This window comes from Diplotaxodon limnothrissa, linkage group LG12 (assembly GCF_057381915.1).
Source record: "Diplotaxodon limnothrissa isolate DT_005_m linkage group LG12, D_limnothrissa_male_GT1.1, whole genome shotgun sequence".
Classification (NCBI taxonomy): domain Eukaryota; kingdom Metazoa; phylum Chordata; class Actinopteri; order Cichliformes; family Cichlidae; genus Diplotaxodon; species Diplotaxodon limnothrissa.
In genome coordinates this window covers 35,363,302-35,387,970 of record NC_140607.1, presented here as the reverse complement: position 1 = coordinate 35,387,970, position 24,669 = coordinate 35,363,302, and the positions used below count along the sequence as shown (strand labels likewise).

The 24,669-nt window shown below is 41.2% G+C and overlaps 1 protein-coding gene, 2 non-coding genes and 1 pseudogene across 4 annotated transcripts; all 4 read left to right on the top strand.

Moving 5' to 3' along the window:
- Positions 1 to 876: 876 nt before the first annotated feature.
- Positions 877 to 948, top strand: trnac-gca (transfer RNA cysteine (anticodon GCA)). Its single transcript has one exon. It is a non-coding gene; the product is annotated as a tRNA-Cys (tRNA).
- A 2,138-nt stretch (positions 949 to 3,086) lies between these two features.
- Positions 3,087 to 3,158, top strand: trnac-gca (transfer RNA cysteine (anticodon GCA)). Its single transcript has one exon. It is a non-coding gene; the product is annotated as a tRNA-Cys (tRNA).
- A 5,814-nt stretch (positions 3,159 to 8,972) lies between these two features.
- LOC146621785 (uncharacterized) lies at positions 8,973 to 13,732 on the top strand. Its single transcript, XM_085367290.1, has 7 exons — positions 8,973 to 9,040; positions 9,527 to 9,798; positions 11,015 to 11,168; positions 11,251 to 11,497; positions 12,148 to 12,248; positions 12,433 to 12,583; positions 13,655 to 13,732. Exons 1-7 carry the CDS (start codon positions 8,973 to 8,975, stop codon positions 13,730 to 13,732), a joined length of 1,071 nt encoding a protein of 356 aa, XP_085223416.1.
- A 1,742-nt stretch (positions 13,733 to 15,474) lies between these two features.
- Positions 15,475 to 21,170, top strand: LOC146621784 (glutathione S-transferase theta-1-like; annotated as a pseudogene). The gene is made up of 5 exons (XR_014906599.1): positions 15,475 to 15,723; positions 16,212 to 16,299; positions 16,624 to 16,776; positions 17,320 to 17,496; positions 19,658 to 21,170. The product of XR_014906599.1 is annotated as a glutathione S-transferase theta-1-like (transcript).
- Positions 21,171 to 24,669: the final 3,499 nt, after the last annotated feature.

Genomic DNA, 24,669 nt, shown 5'->3' with positions numbered 1-24,669 from the left:
CATAAAAAGACCCAGCAGCCAGTTTGTCACCGCCCCTCTAAAGCGTAACAGTGAAAATCTATGGACGTTTTTCTTGATCTTAGGGTGTTTTTCTTGGCTTACTGGAGTGTTTACTGGTTACTGGCAGGAAAGCTCAGCCTCCACTGCAGAATAAAAAGAGGACAAGGATGCTGTTTTCCCAGCTGCTATCAGTAGCTTTCCTCGGGTAAATGGAGTGGGGGATGGTAGATTACCTGGACTAACTATGGAAACTGTACTTGGCAAAAGAAAGAGCCCCATTGTCAGTGAAGGCAGAGGCGGATAGTGATAGAAACCAAGAATAAACACACACAGTAGATAAAAAGGTATAAAAAGTTCTGAAAAGTGGATGTGTGGAAGTACAGTCTCAGTTTCAGGTCTTACTAAATATCGCATGGTGATCATTTTGTAAATTATATAAATAATCCCATTAGATTCAAAATGTGTGATAAACCTTCAAAAAACAGGTGAACGAGGGTACGTCTTGGGGCAAATCTACATTTTGATTGACAAGTTGTTTGTAAGCTTACAGTGTTGCTAAGTTTCTCACTGGGATTTGTTGGATCAGCCTATAAGTTGAATTGAAAGGTTCATAAACCAGTGGGTGATGTGACGGGCACTAGGCCTAACTTTTCATGCAGTTTTTGTACAGGTGGGTTCTGGGAACGAGGGATATAGCTCAGGGTTTGGTGTCTAACTGCAGCGTAGGAGGTCTCTATGCTAATTCAACTGTAACTATGATGGGATGTGTTGCGAGGGCTTTTGATGCACACTTCCATCAAGTTGAGTGATCACCTTTACCCTTCTGTTAATAAACTGCTAACCTGATGCTAAGTTTTTCAGTGCCTTCAGGCAGCTGGGGGTGTAGCTCAGTGGTAGAGCAATTGACTGCAGATCAATAGGTCTCTGGTTCAAATCCAGATGCCCCCTGAGTGTTTGTTTGTTGCAAGGATGAGGTATTTTGTCAGGGCTCATGAAACACTCCCCCTGGAACAGGTGATGATAGTGTAGCACTCAAGAGCAAAGTGGCACTTCAATTAAAAGAAAAATAAATTATGCCTTATAACTTTTTAATCTAAAAACTGAGCTGATGGAGGGGAGAGGAAGAAGTTGCGCAATGACACCTTGAAGCAGCAGTGCGTAGGTTTTAGTGGCAGCTAGTGGAGAAGTTGCAGATTGCATCCACATGGTAACCACGGGGCTGAAAAATAAAGTTGGTGTGGAACCAGCAAAGAATTGCAGTTTTTCTAATGTGCACTTGAGACTGTCGCCAAAAACAAGGCCCCTTCAACCTTTTAGTAGAAATAAGCATGGCAAAAAAGATTATCTTTCATTGGTTTATGGCCATTTCCTCCTTCACAACAACTGCAGAGAAGGGTGAATTTATTTCATCCAAAAGGCTCAAATTTAGGAGCATAGGAGGTCATATAATCTCTGTTAATTATCTTATGAATATTTTGACCTGCTGTGGCGTTTGTTTTCTTCAGAGTGAGATTCTAGCATTAATGTCACTAATAAAATACTATCTGGTAGAGCTGAAGTTAATGCATGAGGTAGGATGCCACTCATGTTTCCAAAACCAATGGTTTACATCAAGGTGATTGCGTCCATCTTTTATAGATGTATGTGACAGCAGCCAGGACCGAGAAGTAAGCTTGTGTCTCCTCTCTGAAGCTCACAGACGACTGACAAAATCAAAGCTTCATCAACACTGATCTGTGACTGCACTCAGACTACTTCTTTGCAACAGCCAATTTAAAATAGCATAGAGCAGCGAGTCGCATTATACAAGCAGGCGATGCTTGTGAAATGATTCAGGGCTTTGATTTGTCTTGACTTGACAGTCTTGAAACCCCAAACTTGGAAACTCGCTGCTAAGAACCTTTTGAACTTGGGTAACTGTGTGTGTGTTCCTGCATGCCACATTAGACTCAGTGAGTTGAGAAAACTCTTCCTGTTGGTTTCAGGTGATTGAAGGGAAGCAGGGTGTGACATTATGCACCAGTGCTGTTTCCTTCACGGCTACTGAAAGTTTGATCTTACATTTTGGAAACTATTTCCTGTATTTTAGGTAAATTAAGCGCAGCTCACGAACTCCCCTGAAGGTGTAAAATGAGCTGTGATGCCTGCAGCTATGCAAATGTCCCAGATAGCAAATCATGAAGGAACATTTCAGCTGTGTGATAACTCAAACAGGCTCCAAAAGGATCCTTTAAAGGTTGATCGTATTCTGTTCTTCTTATCGTCTCCGTATCCCGAACCAACAGTGGCTCTATTCATACTGAGGTTGTGAGCTTCATTTTATCCAGACTTTATCCCACGTCACTCAAACACATGGCGTCTCCCTCGAACTTTAAATAGTGTTTTAGCCCTGCAGCCACTCGAACACCTTGTAGATCAGACAAAACAACACCAAAGGCGAAACGTTTCAAGATGCTGCGCTCAGCACAACAAGCTATCCAAACTTCAATCTTTTAATTAAACACTTTTGCACGTTTAACAATGTTCTATAAATATGTCCCACAAAGTGACTTCTTTTACAGTCATGTCTTCAAACACATATTTATGGGAAAGTCCCCTCATTTTGCTTTACTTTTAATATAATTCAAGCAATCTTTTGTTTTTATTACAGTTTATTGGACCTAATGTTGTCTTACCTATCCGTGTTTTTATTTTGTAGCTTCTGTAAAGCATTTCATGATGTGGATTTACAAAAGTACTATATAAATACAATCATCTGGTGGGTGTGCCCTAGTAAGTACACCTTCCTAGTACCTTGTTGGATCCCCTTTTGCTGTCAGTGCTGCCTTTATTCTTTGTGGCACAGAGAGAACAAGGTGCTGGAAACATTCTTTGACGATATCTGCAGAGTGTGGGAGGTCTCTGGTTCCCCTGCTCAAGAATTAAATACAGAAACGTGACAAGTTAAAGGAAAAACGTGGCTACAGTCAAGCAATCTGCTGTGCTGTGTTTGCATTTTGCTATTGTGGAATTGGGTCTACTTGTCAGTTTAATTGAAAAGTTCATAAACCAGTGGGTGGTGTTATGCAGGCAAAAGACCAGAATGTGGGGGTATAGCTCAGGGGTAGAGCATTTGACTGCAGATCAAGAGGTCTCTGGTTCAAATCCAGGTGCCCCCTTCTATTTTCACTGTTACTAATATACACAGGCCAGAAATTGTACTCAAGTGATAGTAGCACTACCTCGACGTAGTTTTTACTCAAGTAAAAAGTAGCCATCCAAGAAATTACTCAACTAAGAGTTAAAAAGTATTGGGTGAAAAAGGCTACTTGAGTACTGAGTAACTGATCACAACATCTGATTTAATGTTTAAAAATGAGATATTCAGACAGACAAAAATATGTAGTTTAATACTGAAACGCAAAATGAAAATACTACAGATAAATAAGATGATTACAAATTAATAAATCTCAGCAGAGGAAACGCTTTTCCAAATCATTATGAAACTAATATTTAGAGAAGGTAATATAAATATATGTTAGAATAGAGTAAAGTACTTCAAGTGACAATACATGGTGATACTTTACTTCTCCAAAGGGCACGACAGGCTCAGCAGATAGAATAACATTAAAACACTGTAGGTTTGAGTCTGTGTCTCATGCATTTATGGTTAAAATGTGTTTATTATTCTATAGAGTAGCAAGAATCTTTTCCCAAGTAAGAGTAGTGAGACTTCATAAAAGTCATTTTTTCTCAAAAAGTTACTCAAGTAAGTGTAACTGAGTAAATGTAAAATGTAAATAGTTGCTACCCACCTCTGCTAATATACGATCAGCACATGCTTCCGTCAAGATGCAGTGAACGAGCACCTAGCCTTCTGATAATAGAGTCAAATTCTGTCATTCAGGATGACAGAGCCCACATCCGTGTAGGCTCTTGATTTTCAAACATATTCTGTGCCCCAGAGAAGAAAGACCACACAGAGATAATGTAAGACAACGACTGTATGATGAGATAGGTGAGATTGAAGCTGGATACCACTGCGTTCAGAACGCAATGTTTGGTAAATTATGATACGCTTTAGGGCAGACCTAAATTGCGATTGAGAAGTTGCTGATAAGCTCACAGTGGTGCTCAGTGGGTCTGCTTGTCAGGTAAATTGAGATATTCACAAACCAGCAGGTGACATAATGGGCACAGTCTGTCTCTTATACAGTGTTTTGTTTTCAAAGTGGCTTGAAGGAGAGAGGGAGTATAGCTCAGTGGGAGAGATTTGACTTCAGATCCAGAGATCGCTGGATTAAATCCAGATTCCCCTCCTGCTAGTTTCCCTGCTGCTCACATGGGTATCAGCGCATCCCTTTTCTTAAACACAGGCGTGCTGTGGGGGACCGTCCCAGCTGACACAGGATGAGAAGCTGCAAACACTCTTTAGCTCATCAGTCGGACCTCTGGAACAGACAAAAGACCTCCTTTGTGCATTATGCCCAACATCCACCTATCTGTCTGTCTCTTCTGTCTCCATCAGTCTCTCTGATGGAGACATTTAGTGAAAATGCTTTAAAAAACTGTGATTCCTTGTCTTGGTTCTTGTTGGAAGTCGATGAACAAGGGTTGTTTTAAATTGTGAATCATGCAAAACTGCTTGAATCCAGCAGGCTGGTGCTGGAGTCTACAAGGTCCCTCCTAAGGAGCTTCATTAAAACATTTCATGGCTGTTTGGTGCTTTAGGGTGGTTTGGTAGTTAGATAAATTGTTGGGTCACAGCTTTAGCTCATGTGTCCATCAACTTCCACATGCTCTCGAGCTGAACACTGAGCTATTATTCTGCAGAGTATAAATCCTGGTCATGGACAGAAAAGTCGCCTCTCTTTTACAGCAACATGCGGGTGTAGAGCTCTGACATGTGATATATGAGGTAGAGCTGCAGCATCTACTGGCTTTAGATTTATATCTATCTGCTGACCCGCTTATAAAGGTCTTCTCAGATCAACTCTTCCACATTGGAGGCATACTCTACCCGTCATTCTTAATGAAGTCAAATCATCCGCTTCCTGTCGCTATGACGCTTCCTGTTAAAAGTCCCTGAACAAAGTTTAGCCTCTGCCTGAGAAATCCATCTTTCATGTGGCTGGTTATAGGTCCGTGTCAGCCGCACTTCTCAAAACAAAGAGCACATGTGTCCATTTAATGCAAACCAGACCGTGGACTGACTGGGCGGAGAGCTATGAAAAATTGCTCTGAAGGGGGCTAGAGAGGACGCGGTGGGGGTTATTAGTGGGTTCGAAGGCATTAAGCCTCGTTCCCTCGTTTTGGCGTGACCCCGGCCGACCCGTGGCAGCCCTCGCCACAACAAAAGGGCCAAAGAGGTGAAAGCAGAAAGGAAGGAGATCAAAACGGGGAGAGTAAAATGTTCTGCTGCTGCTAATCTTTGATTTCCATTTAAGGATGTTTGGTTTCAGCATCCTTTGCAGTCAAATAATGGGTTTTCCCATTATAAGTTTACATCAGCAAATGTCAGTTTCCTGTAATTTCTGGGATGAAAAAGAAGTTTGAGCTTGTGGGTGTTCAAGACCTTTGATTGCTAGAATGATTGAAATCTGCAGTGGATCTAAGCAAGGCCACACAGTTGAATTAAACCTTACTTTCCTTTGGAAGTGGCGTTATAGTGGCTCTTTTGGTAAAAGTACTAATGCTAGTAAATGGTGACTCAACTGGTTTTGACTACAACTTCTTTACTCTACTGCAACACTTCATACAACTTGTTCCACTCAACTATTCACACAAGAAATTTTGTACACCTAAGTGTTTTTGATCTAACATTCACACTTGGACAAATGAGTCAGGAGCAACTTGGGGTTCGGTGTCTTGCCCGAGGATACGCTGGCATGCCAGGGATTGAACCACCAACCCTCCAAGTAATGGATGCCCTCCTCTACTTCCTCATCTTCAGCAGGTTTAGCTTCCAGTGAAGCATATACAAAACAACAACAAAACTATATGTTTTTTAACTTTTTGAAAACATTCTGACCTCAGAGTCCCATTTCAATACTTTCACAACACTTCTCTATTTTTATTTTTTACTTTTATTGACTTCTTTGTGAAAATATGTTTGATTGTTCTGCGATGTGTTTGCTTTTTATTTATCAGATTTGTTATTTTCAGGAACAGACTGTGTTTGTGTTTGTTTTAAAAATAAAACACGTTTCACAACAGAAGTGATGCTTTTCAGTTTGACACTTCAAAGAAGGCCTTTTGTAGACGGCTCAGTTTATCAACCGCTTCTTTCTTTCTTTCTTTCTTTCTTTCTTTCTTTCTTTCTTTCTTTCTTTCTTTCTTTCTTTCTTTCGCTGAAGTGTTGAACTTGTAAACCAATGTTACAATGAACGTTAACAAATGTTCAGCTTTAGGTGTTTTTTAAAAATGAAAATTCCTCTCAAATTATCAAAATGCACACAGGAAGGTTGTTGGTAAGTAACTCTTAAAACCTGGTGAGTTTGAGAGTAAAAGAAATTAATAAAGTGAATTGTTGTTTTTTTTTTTTACACATATGTGTTGATTCCAAATATTTTAAGCTTTTTCCCACTTGGAGGTTTGTTTTCTGAGAACGTGAAAGAATTCAGGTCAAGTATTGGAAAGATGGAATTTGTATACTTGTACAAAACAAAACAGAAAGATAACAGGTTGAAACACAGGAGCAGAACTGCATATTACAGAAAGAGGTGGCAGTAAAGCCAAAAAGCCCAAGAGGGAAATAACTAAGACAGCAATAAATTTAGACTTAATTTAAGGATGGATTTCTTCCTTATAACACTTCCTTGTAGACCTGTCTGAGCACCATGCCTCCTTCAAGCTCTCCAGCTACTGTTTCATATACGTACCATATAAGCTGATGTGCAGTTTATGTGAAAAGCTTCAGTAATGACTTTGTCATGACTTTCACTGCTTCTCTTGACTGCCATTTGTCAGGGATGGTTCAGAGAGTTGAAATAGCAAGCTGGAAGTACTTTCATATCTTTTTATGGTGTTTGCCTCTTTTAGAAACATCAGTAAACTTTATTTTCAGACCCCAGGGTGGTTGTTGGGTACCATCAGTGTTTGAGGAGACAGAAAACTAATCATCTGGAATGTCATCAGCTGATAATGATCCATGAAAGTCCTGAAACGTTAACAAAGGATTCCCAGTTCCAGTAATAGTGCACTAACGTTTAAAGAAAGGCTCATTTTGGCTCAGTCATCAAACTATTTCCCAAATATGTCCAAATATTTGCTTCCAGCTTAACATGCACACAAACATGTTGTGAACACAAAGGGGAATAACGAGGATCCCAGCGTCTCTGCTGACCTCTGTTGGTGGTGACTTGGAAATGCAACCAACTGGAAAATATCTCTAAAAATACCCACTTAAATCTCCCTTTGTGAGACAGTCACACCAATTGTCTTCAGTCTTTCCTACAAAATGTTAATGGATGAGTGATTAATGAGTACACAACCAATCTAATTAACTGAGTCATACAGTTAAGTCTATAATTTGTTGGATAACTACACAATTGTGTAGTTTTGTCTGTACAGACTTTAGAGAAACTGATCAGGAACTGGACTCATTTTATACACAGAGCCACATTTTCAGATCCTCAAAACTAATTAGACAACCAATCAACAGGCAGTTTCAGGTGAGGCCTCTTTCTTCATTTCAAACAAATAAAGTAAACATGATGTTTGAGCTTGATTCAAAGTGCTGAGTTTAGAGTGTAAAGCTTTTCTCCGTGATTTTAAATATGAGGATCAAAGAGAGACAAAAACAACATCTACTGCTGAGGAGGTCGGCATGTCATCATCTTGGGTTCACAACAAGGTGCAAACCACTGATTAAGTTCAAGAACAGGAAGGACAGGTAAGATAAGACAGAGATTAGCCACCTCATTGCATTTCCAATCATAGGACAGACCTCGACAATAAATCAAGTCAATCTGACATACTGTCTGACCGTATATGTGTGTTTTATTCTTCATATCTACAATTTGATGTGTAAGTGTAGTTATTACCAGAGTCTAACTACTATTATATCATCCATGCAGCAATATCTGGGCTTATTCTTCTATTTTGAGTTGGCTGTTATCCATCCACACTAGGAATGGGAAACCTTTAATTTCAGTGTCTATGTGACATGGTGTATTCGAAAACAATCAGCGATGGAGAGGAAAGGAACAAAAACAGGATGAAAAAACAAAAGAAAACACATGTGAACTCAAATCCATCCAAATATAAAAGGAATAAACTAAAGAAAAAGATGACATCAGCAGCTTAAAAGCATAGATGTTAAAGATAAACTGCAGTCACTATGTATTGTATGTATAATCAACTAATGATGATCACAGTGTTGGCACTGTTTCATGGGGGTTTGTATTGCTTTATAAATATTACAGTATGGAAAAGAAATTTATATAACATAGAAAAAAGTTAATTTATAATAAGTATAAAATAAAACAGGAATTTTAAAATAAATTTTTCTTATTTAAGAAATATGAAAATCTTACATATATTTCTATATAAATTTTAAACTAGAAATAATAAAAGGCTAAATCCTCAAAATAATAATATAAATAAATAAACGCAACCACATAATATTGAAGTTAGATTGTGAAAACTGATCTGACAAACGGTCCCTGAAAGCATCACTCGATTATAACAACCTATTCCTTTTCTTCTTCGTTTTTTTTTCTTTTGAAAAACACCATAAACTGGAATGAAGATATGCACAAAGAAGAAAATGCCACTGATATCGGATAAAATAGATAACATCGATTTAATAATATTTAATGTTTAATTAAAGAGTAAAGTTTGACTTGAGAACTTCCGGAGCGGTCAGTTCCTTAGTAACAAGGACAGTAGCCAAACGGTTTGTTTGCAGTTATCGTTTTCTGCTTAAACTAGTTAAATAACTAATAAAACCGGAAAATACACAGGAGAAAAAAGCAAGCACAGCAGATAAAATGGCTTCCGATAAAGAAATGGCCTCATATTTGAAACAAATTCGATATCTAGAGGAGCAGCTGGATAGGTAAGTCTATTTCTCTTTAACTTTTATCGAAATAAATCCGTAAGAGTTCATTTATACAGTGAAATATGAGTGTAATTGTATCTTTCTTTCCCACTTTTAACATATTAATGTTAATCTTATCAAAAACACTTTGAGCTTTTCCCTTCAGTATTGTCTACTTGCCTAACCTAAATCTCGAAATTTAGATTATTGGGAAGCAAATAGTGTAGTATGCAAATAAAATTGAGAGAATACTATATTTACGTTAAATATAACAGAGAATTAATTTAAAGTGCAGTACCAGGCAACAGTCTTGAGGCACCGCCCCCATTTCTTTAAGTGTTGCCTTCAAGGAGCCAGTTCTCCTTGTAAATGTTTTTAAAGCGGCCTTGAGCAACAATTAAGTGAACAAGTGAATGCAATGATGCACACTGTATGTATAACAAAGGTCAAACTAGATTCTTGACTCTAATCCCTGAGCCTGCCGTGTCCCTCTTCAACCTGCAGCTGTCGGCCTAAACGAGAGCAGATGGAGAAAGAATACCAGGAGCTCGTCTCTGAATTCGCCGTGCTGCAGGAGGACTCAAAAATCCAGACTGGTCACCTGAAACGCATCCTGACTGCAAAAGAAAAGAAGGTGTCTGAGTTGTTGGAACAGCTGGAGAATGAGCATCAGGAAGCCAAACGCTACAGAGACAACCTGATGCCACAGCACAGCAAGGAGATGCAGGAGATGCGTGAGCGGATTGAAAAGCTCAAGTCAGAGAACAAGATAGAGGGTGAGAACATTTTGACAGCAGCACCAATAGGAAAAAAGCAAATTATCAATGAGACCAAAAAGATTATTTGATATTCTTACAAATTAATTCTTCAGTACCTGAAAACAGGACAGGAAGCACATCAGAGCACTTCCTGGGTTTACACTGTTGTTGTTTGAGGAGCTCTTTGAAAAGGGAAAGATAACCATGTGCACTCATCAGCCACATTATTAGGTACACATCTGCAGCTGCTTTTTAACACAAATATCTAATCAGTCACTCGCATGGAGGTGACTCAGTGCATTTAGTATTCACTGATTTGTTGTTGCGATGTCAGAATGATTAACTCTAGTTCAGTCTCTCTCCACACAGTAAGCAGACTTTTCCACACACTCCGTGAGGCGTCATCTAACCATCATGGCCAAGATGACCGACTGAAAATCAAACCGAGCACATAAATGGGGAACAAAGGGGATTTAAGTGACTTTGAATGTGGCGTGGTTGTTGGTGCCAGGTGATCTGGTCCCAGTATTTCAGAAACCGCTGATGTCCTGGGATTTTCCCCACACAGCTAATACTAGGGTTTACGGAGGATCGGCTAAAAAAGGGAAAATATCCAGTGAATTCTCTGGGAGAAAATGCCATGTTGAGCTGATAATAAGGCAAAAGTAACTCAAATAACTACTCAGCAGAACCGAGGTATGCAGAGGAGCATCTCTGAATGCACAGAACTTCGATGATAGCAGATGAGCTACAGTTGAGTCCATGCCACGAAGAATTAAGGCATCGCTTAAGGCAAGAGGAGTTTAATCCGAGTACTAGCAAGGTGTAACTAATGAAATGGCCGGTGTGTGCATGTACAAACGTTGGATACGTATAGATGCAATAACTTAGTAAAGGGCTGTTTACAGTGTGATGTCAAATAGAGAAATTTAGAATAAAAATAAAATGTAAGAAGCAGTGAGGACAGTGTGGTCACAGTCCCCACTGAACAGGTGGTGCTTACACACTGTTTCAAACACCTTCGAGTGGAGCGTCATCTCTTCTCTAGCTCAGGGAGACATATTTCGTTACGTCATTAAATCCCAAACCTTAGAAACGACTAAAAATAGCACTATTGTTTAACAATGAACCACAGGCTTAGTTTCAGAATCAACTTTTTAGATTTCCTTACCTGGATTACCCAGCATGCATCAATAATCTCTTTGCTACCTGTACACTCCTCTCCTCCCCTCAGTGAAAAAGTTGGAGCAGCAGAAGAAGGACCTGATTTCAGTGAACTGGCGTCTGTCTGCCATGGAGTCTCTGTGGAAGCAGCTGGAAAAACAGAAGGAAGAGCATGACATTGCCACCAAAACAGTGAAGGTGGCAGAACAGGTGGAGATGGACAGGTGAAGTCCAGTCAGGATCTCACTGTTTCTTCACAACAAGCAATAAATATTCATCCATTATTCTCTCTCGTCCACTCACCAGGAAAGTTGAGCGATTGCAGAGCATCGTGGAGCCTACTGTAAAGCTGAAGACTGAAAAAATACTTACGAAAAACAGGGCTGAGCACGAGGAGCGGCTGGAGCAGCTTCACTTTCTGAAGAGTGAGCTGGTGCCCCTGCAGGAGGACGTAGACGCCATGCAAGCCAGACAGAGGGATCTTTGTTCTGAACAAGATGAACTGGAGAAAGATTTCATTAAGATTATTCAGCAGAAATCCATCCTCAAGAAGGTGAGAGGACAGCTGTTCGTGACAGTAATGTCACCTCACTAAGACGCTGGATGTTTCATATTAAAGCGCCTTCCAAGTGTTCTCAGGAACTGCGGACAGCTCACAGCAGCTTCCCCGAACGGGTTTGAGACTGAAAGTTTATATAAATCTACTCAGTTTCAGTTTTTTTTAAAAAGACAGTCAACTGATGAGAGTGATTTTAAGTAGGACTGAAAAAACAAACTTATACCTATCATTCAAAGTTGCTGCTTCCCAAGAAGTTAGCAGTATTTTTGAGATTTTTGAGAATTCGCAGTATTTTTTATTACATTTTTTTTCTCTACATCAAATAAGAAATGAACAGCGCATGTCTTCCATTTCCTGTGAGGACCAAGCACTGGTCTCAGTGTTTTGCACTTACACATATACTTAAAGATATCTGTTTTAGTGTCGAAAGTCAAACCCAAGAAGAAGATGGAAAATTGATGTTTTATCTGATAGGATGTATGAAATCATTATGTTTGCAGCTTCTGCAACGAGAACGCCTGAAATATATCAGCTCCCAGCATTGAGCTTGATATTGTTTATGACTATGAAATAAAAGTAACATTAAATATCATTAATTAAAGCACAATTATCACTAAAATCATTCACTGTCTTCCATTTTTCAGAACGTACATGAGCTAAGAGAACAGTGCCAGCAGTTGACTACAGAGCTGAAGGACTGTACGCTGGATAAGCTGCGCACACTGGCTAAAATCAAGACTCTCAGGTAGAAGACAAATGTCTTTTTAAATGTCCACAGAACAGGATCAGACACATATTTATTTTAGTACCAACTGACAGACTTACATTAAAAGAAAAGATTCAGGCTATTAAACACATTTTCAGCTCATCTCTCGTCACACATTTAAACTGAGCTACGCTCTAACCGAGTGTTTAACCGTTGTCTTCAGCCAGAGTCTGTCTTTAGTGCACGAGGAGTGCCGTCAAAAATCAGCCAGGATAACTTCACTCTCAGACCAGATCCAGAAAGTCAGGTGCAAGAATTTGAAGCTGGAGGGTGTCAAGCAGGAAGCAGCCATCATTCTCGGACACATCCTGTCGGTAAAACACAGTCAGGGTATCAGTGCCGCTGTTTTAGTGCCCCTGGAAACTCAAACTCTGGATATGTGTGGCAGCTGCAGGGCAGGAAAATATTGGTTACTGTCCACGAGAGCTGCGTTTGTTCAAGAGAAGGCAAACATCCCATTTATATTCTTAACACACGCATCAAGTGGTGCAAGAGTTGTAGACAAAGTAAAGATTTATATTCAGAACTTATAATATTTTCTTTATTTTCAGAGTATTTGTTTGTAAATTAAAGACAGATGTCACGAAGACAACAAATGATGGTTTCTTTAAAAACATTTGAATTTGCAGCGTTTCTTTTGAAAGGTTGGAGAATGTCATGTTTACAGGTAAGTTTAAAATGTCAAGTTGTCTTTTTGCCTCCCAGAGGAGAAAAGTAATAATAATAATGGACTGGATTTATATAGCGCTTTTCAAGGCACCCAAAGCGCTTTACAACACCACTATTCATTCACTCTCGCATTCACACACGGGTGAAGGCAAGCTACGGTCGTAGCCACAGTTGCCCTGGGGCAGACTGACAGAAGCGAGGCTGCCATATCGCGCCATCAGCCCCTCTGGCCAACACTAGTAGGGTAAAGTGTCTTGCCCAAGGACGCAACGACCAGGACAGAGAGCCCAGGGATCAAACCGGTGACCTTTCGGTTACAGATATGCTTCCCAACCCCCTGAGCCACAGTCAAACAGAAAAATATCAAACATTATCTTAAAAACACACAAGACATGGTTAGACTTTAGTAAGAGCTGAAATACAGCAGTAAAAATGGAGTAAAACCTACAGTTAGAAGAAAAAAATGAACTATATTTATAAGCTCATGCTTACTCACTTGTACCTGCACCTCCTTCCTGATTTAATGCATTAGCATATCCACTACTGAGAAGGATTAACTATAATCTGTTAGATTCTCACAAATGTACTGGGTAGTCGTTTTAAGAATATTTAATATTCAACTAGATCAGATATTTGAGTAAAACTTTCTCTATGCCTCTGTCCACTGAGATGTCTGTCAGTCATTATCAAAGCTTTGCATTTTCTGTCATCTGCAGGATGCAGAGAAGTCGTCTGAGAATCAGTGGAAGGTGCAGAGGCTGCTGGAGATCCTGGAGAGCACCGCCGTGCTCTGAAGATGACCTCTGGCCTCATGCCAGTCAGGTACTGGAACCGCTCTTCACTGGATTGTGTGTCATACTCTCATGACTTGTGAAAACAACAGTGCGGACTCTGCTGGGAGCTGATCTCTTGTTTTCATTGAAGCTGTTTCCTCTCAGCAGCTCAGTGAGCTGGATCAGAGCCCTGCGAGGCCCGAGTCCTAACAGAGCCAGAATGGCTGTTAACACTTCTCATCAAAGTAGCTGAACAACAATGCATTCCTCACTAAATGAGGCTTCAAGTTTAACACACAGTAGAGTAAGCCAGTGTCCTGGGCCTCAAACGTTCTGCCCTTTCTGCATGAATGCCAGATATTTAGAAAAGTAGTTCAGCACCTAAATTATTTTCCTTTAAATAGGAATAAAGAGTGAAGGAAGAAGAACAAAAGGATGGGGCTATTTTATGGGTTGATCTCACTTAGAAGTGAATCTGCAGATGTTAAAAGACGACTGCAGACAAACCAAAGACCACTGAGTGGTAATATTACTTTGATGAATGTGGAAATAAGCAGCTGTTTGCTAACAAATTCCTCCTTCCAGTTTTATAACATGATACTTCTAATGTGGCCTTCCTAGTGTGTGCTGCACATATTTTGCATTTTTCTTTGACAAATAGTCAAAATGTGTTTTAGTCTCTGTAAACGTAAGGTGTTAACGTTCAGCAAAGAATCTTAAGGTAGTAAATGTAACATTCCTAATCTTGTCCTGTGTATGTGTGCAGCGTGTAAAATCTGTTTCTCCCTCAGGAATCAGACACAGGAGCTTCTGCAGAAAGCTGAACAAAATCCTGTCAAAAGTGAGGAAGAAAAAGTGGTTATGAGTCCGTCACCTGTGTGAAAATAAACATCTCTTTAAGCCTGTTCTGGTACTATTGCAAATGATCACCGTCGTTTTGCTACAGAACATTTACATTTACAGAAAGTTATGCGGGCGGTGTGGCGGCGTGGTGGTTTGCACTGTTGCCTCACAGCAAGAAGGTCCTCAGTTTCACTCCACAGTTTGGCTGGGGACTTTATGTGTGGAGGTTTGCAGGTTCTCTCCAGGTACTCTGGTTTCCTCCCACAGTCCGAAGACATACAATTAGTTGGGGTAGGTTACTGGGTGATTCTAAATTGTCCTCTAGTTTCAATCCCCACATGAAGCTGATAAGAGGATGGATGGATGTTCTTTTGAGTTCCCAACCATGAGTTGGTTTTTAGAGAGAAGAATATTCCCATGTTGTCCTTTCCTGGGACTCCTCCATGCAAAACGGCTTATAGATGCGTGACAACTGTGGGCTTATTAAGGCTGCTTAAACAGCCCGCTCCATATGACATCTCCCAGTGGTTATGTAGAAACCGTTAGCTGATGTGGCTAGCTTTGAGATCAGCTGATTTAACAGGAATGCTGCTGAGCTTTACTTTACAACCTTCTTGAACCATAAATCACAATTAGCTTAATCAGTGGAGTTAAAGTTGTATACCTCATGGGTGATTTGTTCCAGCAGTTTATTTCAGTGAGTGGTTGCACAGAAAAGTGTTAAATCCAAATCTTCTAGCTTGAAGTTGTGTCAGGAACTTCAGTCGTAAGACAAACGGCTGGTATTATTATATAGTTGCTGCCCTGAAAATGTGCATCCGATTGCAAGCACCAGTAGGTAAAAGTGATAATCTCAGCATTTTTAAAAAATGGTGGCAAAGCTAAGGGCAAAGCTCAGCTCACTCTGTCGCAGTGACCTCCTGCTTTGAATAGCTGGCACCACTTAAAAGTCAGTGAGGTGTAGTGGAAGGAGAGGTGGAGTTCTGGACAGATAGAAGAGGAGTGAGAAAACAGAGGAAGGTCGGTGGAGACGAAACCTCTGCAGCCTTCACTCTCCGACATGATAGAGCTCTATCTCGACCTGATCTCGCCACCCTGCCGCGCCGTCTTCCTGTTTGCCAAAGCGCTCGGGATTCCCTTTGAGTTCAAGTATGTCGACCTGAATGCAGGTAATCTCACAGCAGCTCACTTTCTGCAGTAAAATGGTAATTATTATTTACAGTTTGGAGATTAACAGAATGCAACTGAACTTGGAAGTTTGCAGCTCTGCAACTCTACACAGAGACTCTTCAAGAGTTCAGGGGACTAAAATGTCCTGCATGCTTTTTCATTTGTACTGTAACCATTAACAATAACAAAAATGCTCCTTTGGGCTGCTTTTCTTTTTCACATTTCACCCAGAAAGCTAGATTTACATTAAGTCTTAATGCACAACTTTTCCTTTCCTGACTGTGTATAATGGAGACGTGCTGGGGAAAGAAAATTAAGAAAACTGTTTCAAAGCAGATACAAAGAAGAAAAAGGGGGGTTATGAGTCATTAAAACCATTGGCATTGAGACCAGTTTGACATTTTTGTCTTTATTATTTCTGCGTTCTCCACATGATGCCAACACAAACAACTTCAGCACGCCTGTGAATTTCACGTGTTTGTGTCAGGGCAGCAGTACAGCAGTGAGTTTGGGAAACTCAACATCGTGGTGAAGATTCCTGTCATGAAGGATGGAGGCTTCACCCTGTCAGAGAGGTACAGCAGGGCGTCGAGTTTCCGCTTAGCTTTGTTTCAAATAGTTTGATTCTTTTTCAAGCTGCTGCCTGAAGCTGCTTTGGGAGTCTGGTCGGTTCATTTGTTCACAGTAAGTTACTAATGATGAAGATCTAATGGTTTAATGCTGCTGTTAGTACTATTAACACTTAATAGTGCTATTATCAGAAAAACAGTAATGGATGATTCTGCAGTTAATTGAACAAAATGACCATCCAGCCACTCTGCGCTTCAGTTTTAGCAGAGTTTCTGTCACATTTCCTGTCGTTAAAGCATCATTAGTTTCTGTTCTGTCTTGTCTTGCAGTACTGCAATCCTGAAGTACCTTGTGCAGAAATACTCAGGGTCAGTGGCAGATCACTGGTTTCCTGCCGGCCTGCAGCAGCTCGTGCCAATGAAAACTTGTCCTGGCAGCACGCGAACCTCAGAGGTCACTGTCAAAAGGTCTTCCTGCTCAGGGTTCGTGTCCCAGTTTGACCAAGTGCTGCGTCCTCACATGACACGTTTCATCAGCTCATTTGCTAGATTAGTTCTTATCTGTAGCTGATTTTATAAGGTATATAATACTTAATATCCTTCTTCTCCTACTATTAATGTTGCTACAGTCATGTTAGCAGCTCTGTGAAGCTCTCCTTAAGCCCAACTGTTCTCTGAGGTTACAATAGAATAGAACAGAATACAATGGAATAGAATAGAGTAGAATAACCCTTTATTATCATAGTACACGTAAAATGAATTTGTGTCTGCTCCACACCAACTGTGCTGAAATAAAATATAAATAATAGTCAGGAGAATAATATACAAAATATATACAAAAACAATAGAAAGGTACACATTGGAGAACAAAAGATAACATACTCATATAATTCCTTACTATGTTTGTGTTTTATGTTGTCATATTTTGACCATGCTAACAAATACCTACTGGTCTTCCGGCCACTATAAGCTGCCACGCTGGATCCGTACTGCTGCTTACTGATCTTTGTGTGTCTGTTTGAGTAGACTCTGTTTCCGGTCATCATGGGTCTTGAAGTCCCGGAGGTGACCATGGATGCTGCTCTTGAAAATATGAAGCAGTCGCTCAACCTGTTGGAGGAGAAATTCCTCCAGAACAAACAGTTCATCCTCGGGGACAAAATCTCTGTGGCAGATGTGGTGGCTGTAGTGGAGATCATGCAGGTACCACAGCTTCTGTCATTACTTCTATTTGTGTTTCTTGATTAAGTTATATTCTTGGATTTGTGGTTTTTCATGGTTTGGATTTGAATTCCTGGTCTTTAGGTTTCTGTCTCTGTGCCTCTCCTGTGTTCCTTGCGTCCTAGTCAAGTTATGTTTTCATGTCTGTGCTTCTCCTTATTTCAGTGTCAAATCCGTGTCTCTGCGCCCGTCTCGTGTTTCCTGTTTTACTTTGACAGTCTCGCGTCCTTTGTTAATGTTTTCAGTTTTTCTTCCTCCCCGTCTCGTTATGTTTGATTACTCCCAGCGGTGTCTCTTTCCCTCATTACTCCCTTGTGTATTTAAGCCCTGTGTTTTCCTTTGCCTGTTGTCGTGTTGTTCCATGTGCTGTAGGTGTCTCAGTTTTTCTGGTTTCTGTCATTCTTAGTTCTGTGATCCTCAAATCCTAGTGTTTAGTTCTTAGTTTCCATGTTCAGGGTTTTGGTTTGTTTTTTTTGTACGTTTATTTTGTGGAGGATTTTTCCAGCAAATAAAGCTGCTGTTTACGTTCCATGGATCCTTGATCCTGCATGCCACACAGCCACACATGACTAGAGATGGACCGATCCGATATTACGTATCGGTATCGGTCCGATACTGACCTAAATTACTGAATCGGATATCGGAGAAAAATAAAAAATGTAATCCGATCCATTAAATATCACGAAAGCACCTCACAAAACTTGCAACACGCCGTAACTCACCTCAGAACGTTAGCACGTCGGAGCAGTATGCATCACGTGATAGAGCGGCTGTGGCATGCGGGACCTGTCGGTGGTCTAGATAGCATGTGGAGCTTCGCTAGCAACCCGGCATTTCATCTCCGACAAAGTTATCCCCGAGAGAAGTAAAGCAAGGCAAGTGTGTAAGTCCATCTCTGAATGTTTGTAAAGCATTCCTGCGTTAAGCTTAACAAACGACTGCCTCTTCTTGCTGCTACTTCAATCATGAAACTGCTTAACGATCAGCTGATCGGCTTTTCTGTCGGGAGTACGTCTCTCTTGTTTGCTTTTGGCCCACTTTGCACCAGAAAGAGGAAACCAGCGGCTGAACAACAGCAGCACGTTTAAGCTCTATAAGCTGTTGTTAGAATTTATTTAATATTACTTTCTACTCGAGGATCTTTTTCTACGTAGCTGACGGCTGGTAACTGTGCAGGGGCGGATCTAGCAAAGTTTAGCCAGGGGGGCCGATAGGGCATTAACAGGGAAAAGGGGGCACAAAGACATACTTTTCTTTCTTATTCTCATTTAAAATGTCTAGCTTTTAATAAATAATTATCTGACAGCCAACGTTTTAATTTGATGCAAAATGAATAGAAGTCCATTACTGTATATAGTAACTATTAAGTCTAATATATATATATATATATACCCTAGTAAGCTATAGTACTTTTTCCTTTGTGAAGGTACCATCTGTGCAGTCTGCAATTTTGTTGAAGAAAGATGTTGAATCTATTTAATATTTCTTGAAAAATAATTGATTTCTGTGCATTTTTTTTTCCACACTGCATCAAATTAAGGTTGATTACGTCGATTAAGCATCATGAGGTGGAGCGTGAGGGGTGGTTCCCTATTTTTTATTTATTTATTTTTGTTGTTGCTGGGAGTTGGAACCCTATTAGTTAGGTTGCTTAATATTTATGCTAAGTACTCTTTAAAATACCAGAATAGGGAGGATGGTGTAGGTTTAAGTTTATTAGATTGATCAGTATTGCTGAACTATGAAATATTTTTTTTGGATACAGGTATAACAGAATAGCTTTAGTGTAGTTGTTGTTTTAAACTTGAGTATGAACTTATACAAAATGCAGCAAGATATTTAAAAAACAGTTTTGTTGATTAAAAAACACTATATCGGATTCATATCGGTATCGGCAGATATCCAAATTTATGATATCGGTATCGGACATAAAAAAGTGGTATCGTGCCATCTCTACACATGACACCTTATTTCTCCCACATTTTCAGCCCAAGATGTCAGAGTTGTTTTTGTTGATGGCTACATGCTCAAAAGCTACATTTTAGGATCTAAATTATGTAAATAGGAACAAAAAGGTTTGAATTTTTGAACAGGAATAGATCCCACATACCAATAACTGCTTTTCTCAATGTGTGTTTTACAGCCTCTTGGAACTGGTGTAGATGGGTTTGAAGGCCGTCCGAAGCCAATTGCTTGGAGAGGGTGAGTGAAGGAGGAGCTCGGTGAGGAGCTGATGGACGACGCTCACAAAGCGCTCATGCAGTTGAGCGGCTTGCCAGAGAAGCTGAAGAGCAGCAGCGAGTTTCAGAAGTTCAAACTGAGACTTCAGAGGTTCTTCAACTGAGGAGGTTTACGTGTACAAACAGACACAATAAATCTTTGACTGCCTGTTGTGTTGCATCTTAAAGTTTACTGCTGTATTTCTTTCATACATGAAGAAAACACGGGGAGGATTCTCTGTTTTGATTGATGAAATGGGTGAAAAACTGTGTATAACAAAGCCAGTGGTTAACACATTGTAGAGGGAAAAGAAAAGAAACTTGTATGTAGTAGTACAGCACACTCTCCCTGAAAATGACAGCACCATCAAGCAATGCAAGTTCATAACTTAATTGATCATTTACTGTAAATTTGACCATCTGTGATTTCTTAAGATAAATCTATTTTGGAGTCTGATGGCTCGTTATGGATGGCTGGACATGTTCTCTGCAAAGAAACTTCAAAATAATTATAACTTTCTCTATAAAGCATTTTTAAAATATGCATCCCGTCGCCCTGTTTCCATTCTCCTATGCAAACAGGGCAACAGCACAAACTGACACTCCTAAGATAGCCTATTAATTAACAATATTGCAAGACTTAAGGGATTACTGGTGAAAAAAGTTACAGAAAAACTTTATATATTTTATTTTATTTTTTTCAGTAGGCAACTGAAAACCAATCAACACCACGAAAATGGACCATATGACACGAGTCATCAAATCGCTGCAATGGCTCCCTGTGTATAAAAGGAGAGATTTAAAAGTCGTTCTAATAGTTTTACAGGCCATCAGGAACATGCTTAGGACGAAGCAAAGCCAAACTGCATTTAGTGTTCATGCTCCCCAGATGTGGAAAAACCCTTCACACCTGATGTGTGTGGAATCTGTTAGCTCATTGAAGTCAGGGCTAAAAATGTTGTTTCCTGCAACTTTTAGGTGATTTTTAACTTGTATTAATCATTAAGACAAAAAAACAATATTCTGTGTGTGTTTAACCTCCTAAGACCCGAACTCTTTGATGCCTTTTTAATTTCTCTTTGCTATTTGGGCTGATTGGGACCTGATGAATGTAAAGACAAAGAATTATGTTTTTACCTGATGTAGTCTCTGAGAAGAGTATATCAGGCAGGCCCTTGTAGAGCAAAATGTAGTATTGTGGTCTTTTATTTTTTTAAACTTAGACAAAACAGACTACTGCCCACTGCATTTAGTTGATCCTATCACTCTTTTACATCTTGGGTGATTTCGTACTACTATGAGTGGATATGAGGTCTCACTTTGCAACGCTTCTCCCGCTCAGGACGATTATAATACTCAAAGGCCTTTATTCAGCATGTCTACTTCTGTGATGTAGACATATAAAGTCACAAGGGTAAATAGATCCACGTACATACTAAAGAGCTGGTATTTATTTCAAAACAGTGTTGAAACCTAAACACTAATATTACATTCTGAGTTATATTTCAGCTTTTAGCATATATGTGTTTCAGTAGCGCTGCATGGTTCTAAGCTAAGTTTCCTTTCCTTTTTCTGTTCTCTTAGTTTTTGTCTTCAGGTTTGAAGTGTCTGTGTTGTGCAGCTGGTCTGGTCTGTCTCTAGACAGTTCAGGCTGCACCCACCAGTAAATGGTGGAGGCTCACAGCGACATACTCAACACACAAGTTTCTGAACTCTGCATGAGGGTTTCTCCGACGAAGTGAGGGCCGTGAGGCACAGCTCCCCGTCCCCCGGTGACCCTGCTAGGTCCACCTTCTTAGGGAAACCCTCTGCAGAGGAGCCGACAGAGCCAGGAACTTGTGAGTTGTGTGTGTCCACTCAGGCATCATTCATGCTTGTTCTGTAGGCAGTTCCTGTCAGAAGGAGGAGGCACAGCAGGAGCGTCGGGGGGCGGAAGACGGTGCCTCAGTGCCTCTCTCCTTCTGACATTGTTAAAGAAAACCCAACAAATTTATAATTATTTATATATTTACATGTAGGTAATGTCCTCAAGTTCTGTATAACCACTTTTTCCTCTCTCTGTGTTTGTTTCTCGTCTGTTGTTGTGTGTGTTTGTGTGTATTTGTCTCTTTCAAACAGGTGCCGGTCCTCACCTCTGCAGTGCTGCCGTCTCCTGTAGCGCTGCATGGTTCTAAGCTAAGTTTCCTTTCCTTTTTCTGTTCTCTTAGATTTGTCCTCAGGTTTGAAGTGTCTGTGTTGTGCAGCTGGTCTGGTCTGTCTCTAGACAGTTCAGGCTGCACCCACCAGTAAATGGTGGAGGCTCACAGCGACATACTCAACACACAAGTTTCTGAACTCTGCATGAGGGTTTCTCCGACGAAGTGAGGGCCGTGAGGCACAGCTCCCCGTCCCCCGGTGACCCTGCTAGGTCCACCTTCTTAGGGAAACCCTCTGCAGAGGAGCCGACAGAGCCAGGAACTTGTGAGTTGTGTGTGTCCACTCAGGCATCATTCATGCTTGTTCTGTAGGCAGTTCCTGTCAGAAGGAGGCGGCACAGCAGGAGCGTCGGGGGGCGGAAGACGGTGCCTCAGTGCCTCTCTCCTTCTGACATTGTTAAAGAAAACCCAACAAATTTATAATTATTTTTAAATATTTACATGTAGGTAATGTCCTCAAGTTCTGTATAACCACTTTTTCCTCTCTCTGTGTTTGTTTCTCGTCTGTTGTTGTGTGTGTTTGTGTGTATTTGTCTCTTTCAAACAGGTGCCGGTCCTCACCTCTGCAGTGCTGCCGTCTCCTGTAGCGCTGCATGGTTCTAAGCTAAGTTTCCTTTCCTTTTTCTGTTCTCTTAGTTTTTGTCTTCAGGTTTGAAGTGTCTGTGTTGTGCAGCTGGTCTGGTCTGTCTCTAGACAGTTCAGGCTGCACCCACCAGGAAATGGTGGAGGCTCACAGCGACATACTCAACACACAAGTTTCTGAACTCTGCATGAGGGTTTCTCCGACGAAGTGAGGGCCGTGAGGCACAGCTCCCCGTCCCCCGGTGACCCTGCTAGGTCCACCTTCTTAGGGAAACCCTCTGCAGAGGAGCCGACAGAGCCAGGAACTTGTGAGTTGTGTGTGTCCACTCAGGCATCATTCATGCTTGTTCTGTAGGCAGTTCCTGTCAGAAGGAGGAGGCACAGCAGGAGCGTCGGGGGGCGGAAGACGGTGCCTCAGTGCCTCTCTCCTTCTGACATTGTTAAAGAAAACCCAACAAATTTATAATTATTTATATATTTACATGTAGGTAATGTCCTCAAGTTCTGTATAACCACTTTTTCCTCTCTCTGTGTTTGTTTCTCGTCTGTTGTTGTGTGTGTTTGTGTGTATTTGTCTCTTTCAAACAGGTGCCGGTCCTCACCTCTGCAGTGCTGCCGTCTCCTGTAGCGCTGCATGGTTCTAAGCTAAGTTTCCTTTCCTTTTTCTGTTCTCTTAGTTTTTGTCTTCAGGTTTGAAGTGTCTGTGTTGTGCAGCTGGTCTGGTCTGTCTCTAGACAGTTCAGGCTGCACCCACCAGTAAATGGTGGAGGCTCACAGCGACATACTCAACACACAAGTTTCTGAACTCTGCATGAGGGTTTCTCCGACGAAGTGAGGGCCGTGAGGCACAGCTCCCCGTCCCCCGGTGACCCTGCTAGGTCCACCTTCTTAGGGAAACCCTCTGCAGAGGAGCTGACAGAGCCAGGAACTTGTGAGTTGTGTGTGTCCACTCAGGCATCATTCATGCTTGTTCTGTAGGCAGTTCCTGTCAGAAGGAGGCGGCACAGCAGGAGCGTCGGGGGGAGGAAGACGGTGCCTCAGTGCCTCTCTCCTTCTGACATTGTTAAAGAAAACCCAACAAATTTATAATTATTTATATATTTACATGTAGGTAATGTCCTCAAGTTCTGTATAACCACTTTTTCCTCTCTGTGTGTTTGTTTCTCGTCTGTTGTTGTGTGTGTTTGTGTGTATTTGTCTCTTTCAAACAGGTGCCGGTCCTCACCTCTGCAGTGCTGCCGTCTCCTGTAGCGCTGCATGGTTCTAAGCTAAGTTTCCTTTCCTTTTTCTGTTCTCTTAGTTTTTGTCTTCAGGTTTGAAGTGTCTGTGTTGTGCAGCTGGTCTGGTCTGTCTCTAGACAGTTCAGGCTGCACCCACCAGTAAATGGTGGAGGCTCACAGCGACATACTCAACACACAAGTTTCTGAACTCTGCATGAGGGTTTCTCCGACGAAGTGAGGGCCGTGAGGCACAGCTCCCCGTCCCCCGGTGACCCTGCTAGGTCCCCCTTCTTAGGGAAACCCTCTGCAGAGGAGCCGACAGAGCCAGGCACTTGTGAGTTGTGTGTGTCCACTCAGGCATCATTCATGCTTGTTCTGTAGGCAGTTCCTGTCAGAAGGAGGAGGCACAGCAGGAGCGTCGGGGGGCGGAAGACGGTGCCTCAGTGCCTCTCTCCTTCTGACATTGTTAAAGAAAACCCAACAAATTTATAATTATTTTTATATATTTACATGTAGGTAATGTCCTCAAGTTCTGTATAACCACTTTTTCCTCTCTCTGTGTTTGTTTCTCGTCTGTTGTTGTGTGTGTTTGTGTGTATTTGTCTCTTTCAAACAGGTGCCGGTCCTCACCTCTGCAGTGCTGCCGTCTCCTGTAGCGCTGCATGGTTCTAAGCTAAGTTTCCTTTCCTTTTTCTGTTCTCTTAGATTTGTCCTCAGGTTTGAAGTGTCTGTGTTGTGCAGCTGGTCTGGTCTGTCTCTAGACAGTTCAGGCTGCACCCACCAGTAAATGGTGGAGGCTCACAGCGACATACTCAACACACAAGTTTCTGAACTCTGCATGAGGGTTTCTCCGACGAAGTGAGGGCCGTGAGGCACAGCTCCCCGTCCCCTGGTGACCCTGCTAGGTCCACCTTCTTAGGGAAACCCTCTGCAGAGGAG